Source organism: Tenebrio molitor, chromosome 6 (genome assembly GCF_963966145.1).
Source record: "Tenebrio molitor chromosome 6, icTenMoli1.1, whole genome shotgun sequence".
Taxonomy (NCBI): Eukaryota; Metazoa; Arthropoda; class Insecta; order Coleoptera; family Tenebrionidae; genus Tenebrio; species Tenebrio molitor.
Genome location: NC_091051.1, coordinates 8,523,411 through 8,538,342, shown reverse-complemented (window position 1 = coordinate 8,538,342; position 14,932 = coordinate 8,523,411). Strand labels below are relative to the sequence as shown.

The following is a 14,932-nucleotide window of genomic DNA, read 5'->3' as shown; positions in this document are numbered from 1 at the left end:
TGTCTTACGTAAATCTGCCAATTTGTGCCGATTTTTTCCCGATCGAAATTGAGGTTATGGAAGTATTGATGAATGTGTATTTTAGGTGGCATGACATCATGGAAATAGCTGATGAGGAAATGTACGCGAACGAACCCACCACAACTGGGGAAGAGGTAGTTCAGGAATGGCTGTCTCTGTTCGAGAAAGACACCTTAACTGTGACCCACTTCAAGCAGCACTGGAAGGTATGGGTGCCGAGGATCTACAGTCCCCCGCTGAACGAAAGCTGCCTGAATTGGAGATTCGACGAGGAGCGCGGTCAGAAACTCCTGTTCAACGTTTTAGAACAATTTATTTGTAAAGGTGATCCCAATCTGGTTTTGACAAGACTGAGCGAAATGGACAGACCGCCGTCGGTCTGCGGGAAGGTTTTCAAACTGGGAGAGCCCACTTACAGTTGTCGGGAATGCGGCATGGACAACACTTGCGTTCTTTGCGTCGACTGTTTCAAAAACTCGGAACATCGGTTCCACAAATACAAAATGGGGACGTCGCAAGGAGGAGGTTGTTGCGACTGCGGCGACGTGGAAGCTTGGAAGAAGGCACCTTTCTGCGAAATCCACATAGTCGGGACTAAGGATAGCTCAGAATCTAACCGCAAGTTACCTGAAGACTTGCAAAGACGCACCAGACTCGTTTTCGAAGCTGTCCTGTGGTACGCTTACAACTTACTCAACACCGGACAAATCTCAGATATTCGACTAGGCGATATTTCTGACAGTTTCTTCGATAATGACACTTACTGTACGATCTTGTACAATGACGAAATCCACACGTTCGAACAAGTCATCGGGACTCTGACTCGCGTGTTGAAATGCAATCAAAGGACCGCAATTGAGTTTGTTACGAATATAGATAGAGAGGGACGCGCTGTCGTTAAATGTTCGTCTTTTCAACATTGCAACGAGCTGAAGCAAGACATTGAGAAGTACACTTCGAAGCATGGAAACAAACCTCTCAAGGTTTTGGTCAATCACGCCTACGTAATCGCCCATCAGGTGTACGCGATGAAATTGTTGACTTGGTTGCAAACCTTCCTAGGGCACGGAGCTGATTTTAGAGCAATTTTCGCCGAAGCCGCTTTGGAAACGCCCCAAAACGAGAACTGCATCATCAAAGGCATCTTATTGAAGGACTCGACTCTTTGGAAAAGCGCCAGATCGCAGTGGCAACGACTCCTCATTTCCGGGATGCTCCTAGAATATGAGAACAAGAAAGAATTAGCGAAAATTTTCACGAAGAATTACGGCCCCGTCATGAAGGACTTCATCAAAGACGACCACGACCACTCCTTTTCGATTTCTTCACTGTCAGTTCAACTCTTCACCGTACCCACTCTAGCGCACCATCTGATCGCTTGTGATGACGTCCTGTACATCTTATTGAACACTTTCATGTCCGAGTGTTCGGGGAAATGCAACAAAGCTGGAAAACTCGAGTTCGAACGGAGCCCCGCCAGTCAAACCTTCAAAAGGGCGCACTTCATGCTCTACGACCTGCGCTACCTGCTCAGTTCGATACCGGAAAACTGGACCGACGACCTGCGCAAGAACTTTCTTCACGGCCTCTTCATCATGCTTAACCTGTTCACGAAGATGCAAGGAATGGACGCGGTGACCAGGCAAGTCGGCCAACACATGGAGTACGAGCCTGAGTGGGAATCGGCCTTCAATCTTCACATCAGACTAGCGAACTGCATCTCTTTGGCCATCAAGTGGTGCAGCAACGACCGCGTGGTCCTGATCAAAGCCTACAGGGCCATATTGAAGAAACTGGACGAGAACCCGTGTTACGACCCGCACGAGCGGTGGGAAGCGATAGAACTGGTCGATCACAGCGCCTCCTGCATCATGTACGACGTCGCGTCGCGATCGGTGTCCATACACTTGCCATTGTCGCGTTTCCTGGCCGGGCTTCACCTCTACTTGGAGAAATTCGACATACACTTCAACGAGATGCAATCACCGAAACCGACACCTGTCGAGATCATGGAACCGGTCCTTCGCAGCCAAGTCATGATAGCTCAGGTGCACGCCGGAATGTGGAGAAGAAACGGCTACGCCCTTTTGAACCAACTCTATTTCTATCACAACGTCAAATGTCGCACCGAAATGTTAGACCGTGACGTGACGCTTCTCCAAATGTGCGCATCTTTGATCGAGAGCAACGAATTTTTGATTCACGTTTTGCACAAATTTAACTTGACGAATTGGGCTTCGTTGAATTACGAGATCACCAGTCTAAAAGCACCTGAAGAAGATAGCATGAGACAGACGATTAGTTTGGTCGAAGAATTTTTACAACTGTTGATTGTGATTGTTGGAGAACGATACATGCCGGGGATAAGCAATGTGACCACGGAGGATAGGATCAAGAAAGAAATTATTCAACATTTGTGCATCAAGCCTATGCCGCATTCGGAGTTGAATAAAATCATCACGGACGATATTGCTCATGAAACCGCTTTAGATGACGTCATAGATGAACTAGCAGTCTTCAAGAAGCCGACACAATCTTCCGGGAAAGGTGTTTACGAGTTGAAGGACCAGTTTTTCGAGGAGTACAACGTATTCTTCTATCACTACACGCGTGAAGAACTGTCGAAATCGGAGGAGGCTCAGAGGAAGAGACGCAAAGTTGCGGGAGACTTGGAGTGTTGTCCACCGCCGAAGCTGTTAAAGTTGAACGAATCGTTTCATATGTTGGTGAATCTGTTGCAGTGCGACGTGATGCTCCACATAATGCAGATAGTTCTGGAGCGTTGTAACAACTTACGAGCTAGAAGTTTCTCGGAGTTGCAGCTGCACAAAGTATTACACTTGATAGGATACGCTTTGCAAGAAGAAGAATCGAAGAACTACCCGTTTTTCAAATTCATCCACAACTCCTCCAAGTTTAACATTTTCAACTTGTTGACCGATCTGCTCGAATGTCCGAGAGTGGACGCTCACAAAGGACTGTTAAAGTGGGTGTTGAGAAAATACAAAGACGTGGCGAACCAAAAAGACAACGAGGCCACTTCGAGCAGCGACAACGGCGAGACGTCGACGTCGGCGACCAACGTGGACAGCGAGAAAGAGAGACGTGCCAAATTAGCTGCCGAGAGACGGGCCAAAGTGATGGCGCAGATAACCGCGATGCAGAAGACTTTCATGAAAGAAAACGCCGACCTCTTCGAGGAGAGCAATCCCGAGAGCTCGTCGCCGAAGATGATCGACGATTCGGCGATGGACACGACCGAAAGCACCGAAGAACAGCCGATAGCGTTGGGTCCCAGACAGACGACGAGAGTCGGCGTCGAAAAAACCTACGTTTGCATTTTGTGTCAAGAGGAAGAGAAAGTGGGTCAAGAGGGACAGACGTTGGTCTTAGCCGCTTTCGTTCAGCAATCCACCGTGCTCTGCCAGCACAGAAACTACGAGATTTTGACCAACGTGCAAGATCCGCTCTATCTGACGTCCAATCTGGGGCCGGCGCCGCACACGAGCACTTGCGGGCACGTGATGCACAGCGAATGCTGGAGGAAGTATTACGATAACGTGATGATAAGAGAGCACAGAAGACCGTACAGATTGCGACATCCTGCCAGTTTCGACATTGACAAGCAGGAATTCCTGTGTCCGCTCTGCGAGTGTCTCAGCAACACTGTTTTGCCGTTGATTCCACCTCTGAATACTCTTCAGCCGAGTCACCCGAAAAACTTCACCACTTACGACGATTACTTATCATGCATCGACTTCATCCTGCGCAACAAAGTCAAAGTGTGTCACGGAATTTTCAAATGCAACACGAACGACTGTTCAAATCTACATTGCACGGCGTGCTTGAACGGGACAAGCAGTACCGCGTTAGACGGTGGTTCGTCGCAAACTTGCGAAGTCAACTGTACGTTACAACCCTACCAAGTTTTTTATTCTTGCATGTTTGATAACGTCGGTGCCGATCACGTCGACATGCAAGACACGTTGAAGTCTCTGTTTCCGACTACTTGCACCGAGTTGGACAGTCAGCTGCGAGATATGGTCCAGTTGTTTGCTCAAGTAACTTACACTAGAGGTTTGAACGTGAATCCGCATCCGAACGACGCACGATTAGCACCGATGGCTTGGAAGTCGCTGTCTTACACCATTCACGCCATTGAAGTCATGTTGAGGGATTCGAATAAACCGCTGTTGGGTAATCTGTCGAGTCGCCACCGCGATTGCATAGAAAGTTTAGTGCGGATCGTGGGGGTTTTGGGGATCACTTGGCCCAACAACGTCGTCATTTGTAACCACGCCTTAAGCTTATTGTCGTTCTTGCACGAGCACCCGGACGAGGGTCCTTCCATCTTGCAATGGGATTCCGTAGGTTTCCTGGTTCCGTTGACCTTCTCCATGCCTAGTCTCGTCGTCAAAGGTGCCCCCACACCCATACCCACAGGCGGGACTCTAGAACTGCACACTCTTCGGACAATTTTCATTTCGCACATCGTCAAAATACTCATTCTAATGGATTTAGATAATTTGAACGACCCCATGGACACGGGAAGCAACGACAACGAAGAAATCCTTCAAGTTTTGAAATTGATGGGGAAAACAAGAGACAACTTGAGCGGTCATTCCGTGTGGAAGCACGTGCAAGACGCAAGTATTCCCTTCTTGAGGTGCTGCTGTCTGTTCTATCATTACATGACTGATGTACCTGCACCATCAGTATTAACTGAATTAGGTGGAGACACCTTCTCTAATATGTGTACATATTTAGATTTGCCTCAAACCCCCAAAGATCTGTTCAGCACCGATCGAACCTTAAATTTAATCAAGAAGTGGATCAAGCACGAAGAGGTCGAGTCGTATCGCATGGGAACTTTGCTTCAAGTAGTCGAAGAACCATTACCGGTCAACAGGTTGATCGAACTGCCAGCAGACTACAGCGAACTGATCAACACGGTCTCAACGTTCACGTGTCCCAACAGCGACGAAGACGCGAGAACTCCCAGCATGTGTCTGGTCTGCGGTGAAATTCTTTGCTCACAAAGCTACTGTTGTCAAATGGAGTTGAACAAGATGCACGTGGGTGCGTGCAATTACCACGCCCAGATATGCGGCGCTGGCGTGGGCATTTTTCTGAGAGTCAGAGAGTGCGAAATATTGTTCTTAGCAACTCCTCACAGGGGAAGTTTCGTTTCTCCACCCTATCTAGATGATTACGGCGAGACTGACATGGGATTAAGAAGAGGGAATCCGTTGCGGTTATGCACGGATAGATACAAGAAGTTGCAAACGCTGTGGCTAAACCATAGCATTCACGAAGAAATCGCAAGAGCTATAGAGTCAAATAGTCACGTGATTACAACGCAATGGCATCATCTATAGATTTTTAAAATTGTGATTTTTAATACTAACTATAAAGAGATTTGTTGACTATTATTTTTTTTCGTGTATTCAATACTAATTTATTTGTTATTACCGCTGATACGATGTTTCAAAAAAAATCTTTTTAGAAGAGTACTTATTGTAAATTTTTTTCACTCAGTCTCTCTATCTCTACCCCACAATCACTATTGTTCTATAATTTGGTAGATGAAATTACTATTTATTCTAGCAGAGTAAACAAAACAGTTGTATTATATTATATGTAACAATACAAAAATCTTAATAACAACGCAATTTTCATTCAAAATAAATGTATATTTATGCCCAAAACTTGACAATACAATTTTATGATTTAACAACATCTCCACGACCTTGAAGAGCTGTTGGATTCAAAACTGTTGTTCACTTTTATATTATCTAAGATTGGTAGAAATGGTTTGTGATTTTTTAGTTTATGTGCTAGGGTTAAAAAAATCGCCTCAATGTTATCACACTGCGAGTCCAATCTTGCAGAAGTTTCAAACAACTGAAACAAAACAAAAAATCAATATGAATGCCCACACAGAAAAATTATAAATTCTTACTGGCATATTGTTCTGATCTGCATATCTCTGTGCAACATTTGTTGTTACAGCAGCTACACCATCACATTTATTACCTACTAAAATTCTAGGAATGTCATGAAGGCAATTTTTGTTGCATTCATCAACCCATTTTTTTAAAGAATCAAAACTTGAAGCATTAGTGACATCATACACTAAAACTACTGCATGTGTGTTTCTGTAATAATGTTTGACCATAGATGTGCGAAATCTTTCTTGGCCAGCAGTGTCCCATAATTGCAACTGAATCAAGTTATTATTTGACACCAGTTAAGAGTTATACTTACTGTAATTTCTTCATCATCAATCTGTAAGTTGCGACTTCGGAAGTCTACCCCAATAGTAGCCTCTGACTGCTCTAGAAAAGCCCCCTCACAAAATCTGTAAGTCAAAGAAGTTTTTCCCACATTGGAATCCCCTATTACAATCACTTTGAATATCTTTTTGTAGTTTTTTAATGGTGCTTTGGGAGGTACTTCAGCCTCATTAGCAGGAGCTGCGTTTTCCATTTTTATTCATTGGTATATTAAAGCGTTCACTAAAAATAGGTGTGTTAAGTAAAGGATATTTACGAAAACTGCGTAATATGAGACAATGTTTTTGATGTTACCTACCATATCACTACCGCAAGTAAGTCACTTTATCACTTCTTGTGGTGATTTTTTTGTCATGAAAACACACAAAACATTGCTTAAAACAAATCTTACATCAAAAATTATTTCAATAATCCACGTAAATCGGTACAAAATTACTACAACAGGTTGCCGATCTGAAATGACGTTTACTATAGAATAACAATCATCTGTTTATTCCACGTTTATTCTGTTTGACATTTCTTTGTAGCGCGCCACCTAACGGCGAAGGGGAAAAGGACTGTCTCAATCATAACCTTTAAATTTTGTAATTAATTAGTACATAACCTCACTAATTTAAACGTGAAAACATGGTTCGCAAGAAGATAGACAACAGAATCAGAGTTTTGATAGAAAATGGAGTCAAGCTGGGCCACCGCACTTTATTCGCAATTGTGGGCGACAAGGGCAGGGATCAGGTACTTGAATCACTTCTTCTGGTCCGCATTTTCTCACATTGAAGTTGTAGGTGGTAATTTTGCATCATATGCTTGCAAAAGCTGAAGTAAAAGCGAGACCGTCAGTGTTATGGTGCTACAAGAAGGAGCTGGGCTTCACCAGCCACCGTAAAAAACGCATGAAGCACCTCCAACACAAAATTCAAGCCGGGAAGCTAAGCATCAACGAAGACGACCCCTTTGAACTCTTCCTGTCGTCGACGAAAATCAGATATTGTTATTATTCGGAAACTCATAAGATCCTCGGTAACACGTACGGTATGTGTGTTTTGCAAGACTTTGAAGCCCTAACTCCCAATTTACTCGCACGAACCGTGGAAACCGTCGAGGGTGGTGGTTTAGTTGTAATTTTGTTACGCTCGGTCACTTCTCTCAAACAGCTGTACACTATGAGCATGGACGTCCATCAAAGATTTAGGACGGAAGCGCACCAAGACGTAGTGTGTCGCTTTAACGAACGGTTTCTTTTGTCGTTGGCGTCGTGCAAACGTTGCTTAGTCGTGGACGACCAATTATCGGTGTTGCCAATTTCGTCGCATAATTTACACGTCGCACCCGAGGAAGTTAGTCAAGAACCGTCGACTAACGAAACGGAACTGTCGGAACTTAAGACGCAGTTGAGGGATACACAGCCGGTTGGGAATTTGGTCAACTGTTGCAAAACTTTAGATCAGGCTAAAGCCGTTCTAAAGTTTATAGAAGCGATTTCGGAGAAGACTCTCAGATCGACGGTTTCGTTGACCGCCGCCAGAGGTCGTGGAAAATCGGCTGCGTTAGGCTTGTCCGTAGCCGCAGCCGTAGCTTTTGGTTATTCGAATATTTTCGTGACTAGCCCGAGTCCAGAGAATTTGAACACGTTTTTTGAATTTATTTTCAAAGGATTTGACGCTCTTGAATATCAAGAGCATATCGACTATAGTCTGGTCCAAAGCACCAATCCAGAATTTAACAAAGCGATTGTAAGAGTTAATATCTTTAGGGATCACAGACAAACTATTCAGGTAAATTTGATCTTGATCTACTAAGAGTTTACTAATTGGAATGGTTTCATTCTAGTACATACAACCCACTGATAGTCACAGACTGTCACAAGCCGAGCTGTTGGTAATTGACGAGGCCGCAGCTATTCCGCTTCCGTATGTGAAATCAATGTTAGGGCCCTACTTAGTATTTTTGGCTTCCACCATTAACGGTTACGAAGGCACCGGACGGTCTCTATCTTTGAAATTATTGCAACAGTTAAGAATCCAGGCTGTACCCGTAGGAGCTAATACCAACGCCGTGAATAAAAAAGATTCGGGAGCGGCAACTGGAAGGACTTTACATGAAGTAACTCTTGACGAGTCGATTAGATACAAGCCCGGTGACGATGTTGAGACCTGGCTCACAAAACTTCTTTGTCTGGATGCCACATCAGTGGCCCCAATTATGTCAGGCTGTCCGCCTCCTGACAGTTGCGACCTGTATTACATTAATCGAGACACACTCTTCTGCTACCACAAGGCTTCTGAAGAGTTTCTTCAAAGACTTGTAGCTCTCTACGTGGCATCTCACTACAAAGTGAGTAATTAAAAATGTCCGAAATATATTTTAAATATTTCTAACATCGTAGTGTGACAATTTGACTCCTTGTGTCACAAGCCAATTTCCACTGATGAGGACGCCACAAAACAGGCGCTTCACTCTTAAATAATAATCAGTGCGCAATATAACAAAGAACAATAACAATAATAAACACAAAAACAACGAACAATAAGGAAAAGATTCACGAATTTAAATTCAAAGCAGCAAAAAACAAAAGATTTTTTTGACTTCAAATTCAAAATGTCATTTGAACAAGAAAAATTCTTGGTGACAAAAATTTAAGATGAATAATATCCCCAAAAAGTGCCGGTACACTAGCGCTCTGCGGGGATCACTCAAACTACACTTTTGAACAGGCCAAACAAGAAGATGTAATTTAAGATGATGTAATTTAAAGTTAAAAAAATGTCACAAATAAAATGAACACGCGCAGTAGCTAAGAAAAACGTATTTACTCTTCCAAAATGATAAATTATGAAAACGTGAAGTGACACTAGCGAGCTGTCATCTACGCCTAATGCATGTAGATCACAGCCGATTGCGATGTTAGAAATATTTATAATAATCTTTGTTAATAATTGGAAAAAATTGTACAGAATACTCCCAATGATTTACAAATGATGTCCGACGCCCCCGCTCACCACCTCTTCTGCCTGTTGGGTCCCGTAAACCCGAACAAAAAAACCCTCCCAGAAGTACTCGTGATCATCCAAGTGTGCCTGGAAGGAGAAATTTCGAAAAATTCCGTCGTCGAGGGTTTTTCGAGAGGGAAAAGGGCCTCCGGTGATTTGATTCCGTGGACTGTCGGACAGCAGTACCAAGACGCCGATTTTCCTCACTTGTCTGGTGCGAGAATCGTGAGAATCGCAACTCACCCAGACTACCAAGGAATGGGTTACGGAGCGAAAGCTTTAGACCTTCTAAAGCAATACTACGAGTATAAAATCCCCAACACGAATGAAAGTGATGACGTCGCAGAAGAAATCAGTAATGTGGCGGACGAAGAAGTCGGATTGTTGGAGGAAACAATCGAGCCGCGGAAAAGTTTGCCACCTTTACTTGTGAAGTTAAACGAGAGGCCACCGGAAGCGTTAAACTATCTAGGTGTTTCTTTTGGGCTTACTGAACAGTTACTTAAATTCTGGAAACGTGCAGGATATGTGCCGGTTTATCTGAGGCAAACGACAAACGATCTCACTGGAGAGCATTCGTGCATCATGTTGAATGTTTTAAACGACGACAATTCAGACGATTGGTTGTCGGCGTACTGGGTAGATTTTAGGAGAAGATTTACTAATCTTCTGTCGTTTCAGTTCAGTAAATTTTCGCCTTCTCTAGCTTTGAGCGTTTTGACAAACAAAACGAAGAAGGTTGAAGCAAAAAGTAAGTGGAAAGGGGAGGGTGATTAATTAATATCATCGTTGTAATTTTCTAGATTTAAGTAAAACGGAGTTAGAAATATACTTAACTAGTTATGACATAAAAAGGTTGGAGATGTACAGTAACAATTTAGTCGATTATCATTTAATTATGGATTTAATTCCGACACTTGCCAAGTTATATTTTCTGAATCAAATGGGAGATGTGCATATGTCAGCGGTTCAATCTGTAAGACGTCAATTGTTTTGTGTATAATAAGAACTTGTTTACCACCTGTTTTTAGGCGATTTTATTGGGAGTGGGATTACAACACAAAACCGTCGACGCTGTGGCGGCAGATCTAGATCTGCCTTCTTCGCAGCTTTTAGGTTTGTTCAACAGAACGATCAGGAGATGCGTCCAGTATTTAAATTCCGTGCTTGAAAAAGACGTCGAGAAATCATTAGCACCAAAAAAAGATGTAAATATGACACCAGTCGCTAGTAGTCTTCAAGAGGAATTAGACGAGGCCGCGAAAAAAATGCAAAAGCTGCAGAAGAAAGAACTGGAGAAATTAAAAAACGAAAGTCTGATACAATTTGCGATCAAAGGTTCAGACGAAGAATGGGGCAAAGTGTTGACCAGTAAAGGAAAGAAAAACATCATTTCAGTGAAGAGGTGATTGAATTGTTTGCCACGTCTTGTGGTTTTAAAAACATGTTTGTAGTGAATAAATTGTTTTTTGCAGTGGGGAAAAAAGAATGCACCAAGGGGGAGATGATGCGATTCAGGAGGACCTGCCAAAAGTTACTAAACATAACAAGAAGAAGCCGAAAAAATAGTTGAGCGAATTTGGTTGTTTTTTATTAAAAAAAATTATAATAGTTACACATGTATCACGGAATACATATTTGTGTTGTAACTATCGTACAAAATAAAATCTATATTGTAACAAGAAAGAAGTACACCATTTTGCGTCGTTACTATTTTCCCTGAATACGTTCCTGTTAACATGGAAGATTCCTTTGTCGGCATGTCAAACGTTGGCATAATTGTGTAATTCCCCTAAAATCAATCGCATGAAATAAAACAATGATTACAGGAGCTGCCGCTTACTTTTAATAGAGGACAACGGCAAGGAACATTATTTTTTAAAAAAACCTCGGGACATGTTTTATTTTGCGGATATCCGTAGTCGCATAAGTTATTATAAGTGCATGAACCGAGTTTTTTTGTGCAAGGGACGGGGATCCATATACCCCAGACAGACCTTTTTAACGATACAGATGCCTAGAAAAAACTAAATGACACAATCGATCGTAATTTGAATCTTATTAATACCTTAACGGGACCAATTAGATCGACTTCGGTGGAAAGCGAACCACTGACTTTAATATTACGTGACTTAGTTCCAAGCTGAAGTGACACATTATAAACCATTACCGAATAGTCCCCACTATTACATTTTGATAAACGTAAATTTTTTATTTGAATTGATTCCTATCAAAACGGAGTTAGCATATATTTGTATAAATTGATAAATAAGTACTTACGAAATTCCCTATTCTAGCACTCACATGTAACAGGAAAATCAGTAAAAACTGAATAAACAAATAGAATTTCATTTCTAATTTTAACATAATAGTAGATATGTATATCTAATATTAAAAAAAGTAACGTTCCAATTAATGTGTTATAACAAATTGATCAAGACTATAAGATCGATTTCGACCAGTAGTTCACAATATTTTTAATGCAGTACCACCTGATACTCATTTGAAAACGTGAAGTACTACCATACGTGCAGCAACAAAATTGTAAACATTGTGGTACAATTGCGAAATGATTTAGTTGTCTAGTTTTCTTGAAAACCGACTTGCACTTTATACAAAATTTTGCGTACTCTTCTTCACGGTACGTGAACGTACTACGATTTGAGATGAGAATGCCTGTTCGAAATGCTATGCTCTACAAGATTTTTATTTATCTGCGCATGCTTAGAATGTGGAGACGCATGTGACTTTTTTTTTATAAGTAATATTTGCAAAGTTTCTTTCATCAATTAGTTAATTAATTGAAAACAAACAACTTTAGGAACTGGGTCATACATTGCTGAGTTATTGCGTAATAGTACAAAGAAAAATGTAGATTTATAACACAGAAAGAAGTTACGAAAAGATAATTTGATAAAGTGAATCGTTGTAATGTACTTCTGAGTAGAAATGATGATTCCATGTGAACAAATTATTACATATTCCATGGTTATGATAGTACATACGAAAATACGAAAAAAAATCAGCTTTTTAGTACATAATATACTGTAATTAAATAAAAAATGAGAATTTATGTAAAACTGGATAAAAAAGAACTGTTTGTTGGAAAATTAACCTGAGTGCATTTTAAGCTATACTAAAATAAACTTTTTATTGAATAACAAATCTTACAAAAATAGGAATGTTGACAAGTTACACAATTTAACAACTACTTAATTAATTCTTTTTTCATAAGCTGCCCAAAGTAACTCTTTGTACTTTTTTGCCTCAGCTGATCGATCTGCAGCTTTGGTTATTCCTCTTCCTACAACAGCAATATCTCCTCCTTTTGTAAGCACAACATTTTCAGGACTACTATATTGTTGCGCTAATGTGTCCCCAACTGACTCTAAATGACAACCAGGTGTAAGCTGTATTAAACCCGGTTCATCTCTAAAAAGTGGACTCTGGCACACAATTCCTATCACAATGTCACTGTACTGTTTTGCTAATTTTATAGTAGACTGAACATAATTCTGATCTATTAGACTTTCAGCTGAACTAGTTTCAGCCAACAGAAAAACACCTCTTTCTTTTAGCCCATCACCTGCTTTGATACCTTCTAAAACACCCTTTCCCAAAAGAGAATGAGCAGTTACCAGATTGGCCCATGATGAAATCTGAAAGATACTTTTGCTGTATTGTAACTGTACTGTTTTTCCAATATCTCCAAATTTTTTATCTTCAAACAGGAAGAAATTGTGACGGTTTGCTATTTCTTTCAGGTGATTGATAACATTTGGGTGAAAATCTTCAACAATGTCTATATGAGTTTTCATTAAACATATGTGGGGACCAACTTGTTCTGCCAAGTTTAGCAGATCTGTTGCTGATGTTATATCTGCTGCCACACATAAAGTTGTCTTCTTGGTGGACATAATTTCAAAGAGCTTTTTACTTATTGGATTTTGTACAAATTTAGCACGGGCACTAAATGCCAATTTCAATCTATCTACAAATTTAAAACAATAATAATGCAATACACAGGTAAATCAAAATGTTTACCTTCTTTTAGATTTAACACATTTGGATCTACTTGAGTGTTACTTAAGTAAGTTTTAACTTTATCAACAACAGCATCAGTAACACAATTAGCTTCTCTCAAATACTGCATCAATTCTGTTAAATTCAACAAGGCATGCATTTTTATGCCATTATTGCTCAACAGTTGGGAACCTCCCTGTTCCCTATTTAATAAGACTATAGCATCACTGCATTTAATACCAGAATTTTTCAGATCTCTAACTGTTTCAAGAATACTGCTTCCTGATGTGACCACATCTTCAACAATCAGACAAATATCACCTTCATTAAAGTGACCTTCAATTAACTTTTTAGTGCCATAGTCTTTTGCTTCTTTTCTCCTCATTACCATAGGTATGGATGTTTTTATTGAAACAACTGTGGCTATAGGGAGAGCAGTATATGGAACACCACACACTATATCAACTTTATTCAACTTTTTCAAATGTTCCACAATAAGATCTGAGAGAGTCTCCTGTTATTAAAAACACAATTCTATTATCATTCAGAAGTAAATAATTTTATTATACTCACCAGTAACTTAGGGTAACTTACTATTACCCTCAAATCGCAATATACCGGAGTCATTAAACCAACTTTTGTTTTAAATTCGCCGAACTTTATGGCGTTAATCTTGAATAACTCAACAGCAAACAATTTTAATTTCTCATTGCCCATGATATCTGATTTAAAAACAAATGGTAAAAATGAAAGAAAATATTTTAGTTAAAGCGTGCACACGTTAGATTAATATACTATTGGCAAAAGTGCAAACTCTATTGCTTATTGGCTTATTGCACAGAACACGCTTATTGCTTGTTTGGAATTGGAATTCAACGGAGCCCGGAGCGGAACCGGAAACGTGTACAAACTACAAACACGTGGTTTCAGAAAGAGGATCCAAATATCAGAGCGCTAATTTCAAAAATTTAGACCTGTTCTTTTCCTGAATTTTCTGAATTTTTAAATGTTAAGATATTACGCTGCTTGTGATGGTTCGTCACAACACTCACAACTGTACTTTTTTACAGTTATCTTCAAGCTTGCTTTGCTGCTGTTAGATTCATTTAGTCTTATTTAAATAATTTGATATTGAAAAAAAGACTAAAATTATGAAATAAGAAAGAAGTGAATTTTTACCGAGTGGAAAAACGAAATAACATTAAACATCTGTTAATGTTTTTTTTTGTTTTTGTTATTTTAGATTTAAAATTGGCGCCGTCCGAAGTTTACCGAAAAGTGCCGAACAAGCTTTTTATTTCTTTTCAAATGTAAATAAAATAAATTGAATTTTTTAATTGTGTACAAGCGTCATCTTCCTCGTCAACTTTATATTGAAATTAAGTAATTTTGCATTATTAAAAAGTTCATTAATTTCGCATCGTTTTTATCCTCTTTTAAAGAAGTTTGAACTTGAAAAGGTAATTTGAGGTTATGTGAAACAATTTATTTTTCGCAATTTGCATCGAATTTATGTCAGAAGTTGTAGTAATTAAGCCTTTGTGTGACCGTTGTTTCAGTTATGGAAGGTGGTCAAGACTCGCAGCCGAAGAAAAGTCGAGT

General features: G+C 40.3%; 4 protein-coding genes across 7 annotated transcripts in view; 2 read left to right on the top strand and 2 right to left on the bottom strand.

Moving 5' to 3' along the window:
* Ubr1 (Ubr1 ubiquitin ligase) overlaps positions 1 to 5,450 on the top strand; it is a 56,837-nt gene extending 51,387 nt beyond the window's left edge. For all 4 annotated transcript variants that reach the window (XM_069051569.1, XM_069051570.1, XM_069051567.1 and 1 more), the window contains one exon: positions 86 to 5,450. In XM_069051569.1, the coding sequence (XP_068907670.1) occupies positions 99 to 5,399 (5,301 nt within the window). In that variant the 5' untranslated portion in view covers positions 86 to 98 and the 3' untranslated portion in view covers positions 5,400 to 5,450. The remainder of the gene's footprint in view (positions 1 to 85) is intronic.
* A 243-nt stretch (positions 5,451 to 5,693) lies between these two features.
* LOC138133643 (putative Ras-related protein Rab-33) lies at positions 5,694 to 6,814 on the bottom strand. The gene is made up of 4 exons (XM_069051577.1): positions 6,616 to 6,814; positions 6,289 to 6,539; positions 5,984 to 6,244; positions 5,694 to 5,925 (listed from the first exon to the last, which is right to left on the bottom strand). Exons 2-4 carry the CDS (start codon positions 6,508 to 6,510, stop codon positions 5,752 to 5,754), a joined length of 657 nt encoding a protein of 218 aa, XP_068907678.1. The 5' UTR covers positions 6,511 to 6,539; positions 6,616 to 6,814; the 3' UTR covers positions 5,694 to 5,751.
* A 66-nt stretch (positions 6,815 to 6,880) lies between these two features.
* l(1)G0020 (RNA cytidine acetyltransferase l(1)G0020) lies at positions 6,881 to 10,996 on the top strand. The gene is made up of 7 exons (XM_069051572.1): positions 6,881 to 7,052; positions 7,103 to 8,092; positions 8,148 to 8,651; positions 9,272 to 10,058; positions 10,111 to 10,283; positions 10,339 to 10,712; positions 10,783 to 10,996. Exons 1-7 carry the CDS (start codon positions 6,945 to 6,947, stop codon positions 10,874 to 10,876), a joined length of 3,030 nt encoding a protein of 1,009 aa, XP_068907673.1. The 5' UTR covers positions 6,881 to 6,944; the 3' UTR covers positions 10,877 to 10,996.
* Positions 10,877 to 14,371, bottom strand: r-l (rudimentary-like). The gene is made up of 6 exons (XM_069051576.1): positions 13,904 to 14,371; positions 13,352 to 13,844; positions 11,588 to 13,298; positions 11,376 to 11,534; positions 11,151 to 11,324; positions 10,877 to 11,099 (listed from the first exon to the last, which is right to left on the bottom strand). The coding sequence occupies exons 1-3, from the start codon at positions 14,045 to 14,047 to the stop codon at positions 12,520 to 12,522; spliced, it is 1,416 nt and encodes a 471-aa protein (XP_068907677.1). The 5' UTR covers positions 14,048 to 14,371; the 3' UTR covers positions 10,877 to 11,099; positions 11,151 to 11,324; positions 11,376 to 11,534; positions 11,588 to 12,519.
* Positions 14,372 to 14,932: the final 561 nt, after the last annotated feature.

Excerpts from the sequence above, each read along its gene's own strand:
- r-l (XM_069051576.1), bottom strand. The coding sequence starts at position 14,047 with ATGGGCAATGAGAAATTAAAATTGTTTGCTGTTGAGTTATTCAAGATT. Across the intron at positions 13,845-13,903 it reads TAAGTTACCCTAAGTTACTG|GAGACTCTCTCAGATCTTAT; the intron begins GTGAGTATAATA and ends TTTTAATAACAG. Across the intron at positions 13,299-13,351 it reads TGTGTTAAATCTAAAAGAAG|ATAGATTGAAATTGGCATTT; the intron begins GTAAACATTTTG and ends TTAAATTTGTAG.
- LOC138133643 (XM_069051577.1), bottom strand. The coding sequence starts at position 6,510 with ATGGAAAACGCAGCTCCTGCTAATGAGGCTGAAGTACCTCCCAAAGCA. Across the intron at positions 6,245-6,288 it reads TTGATGATGAAGAAATTACA|TTGCAATTATGGGACACTGC; the intron begins GTAAGTATAACT and ends AACTTGATTCAG. Across the intron at positions 5,926-5,983 it reads CAGATCAGAACAATATGCCA|TTGTTTGAAACTTCTGCAAG; the intron begins GTAAGAATTTAT and ends GTTTTGTTTCAG.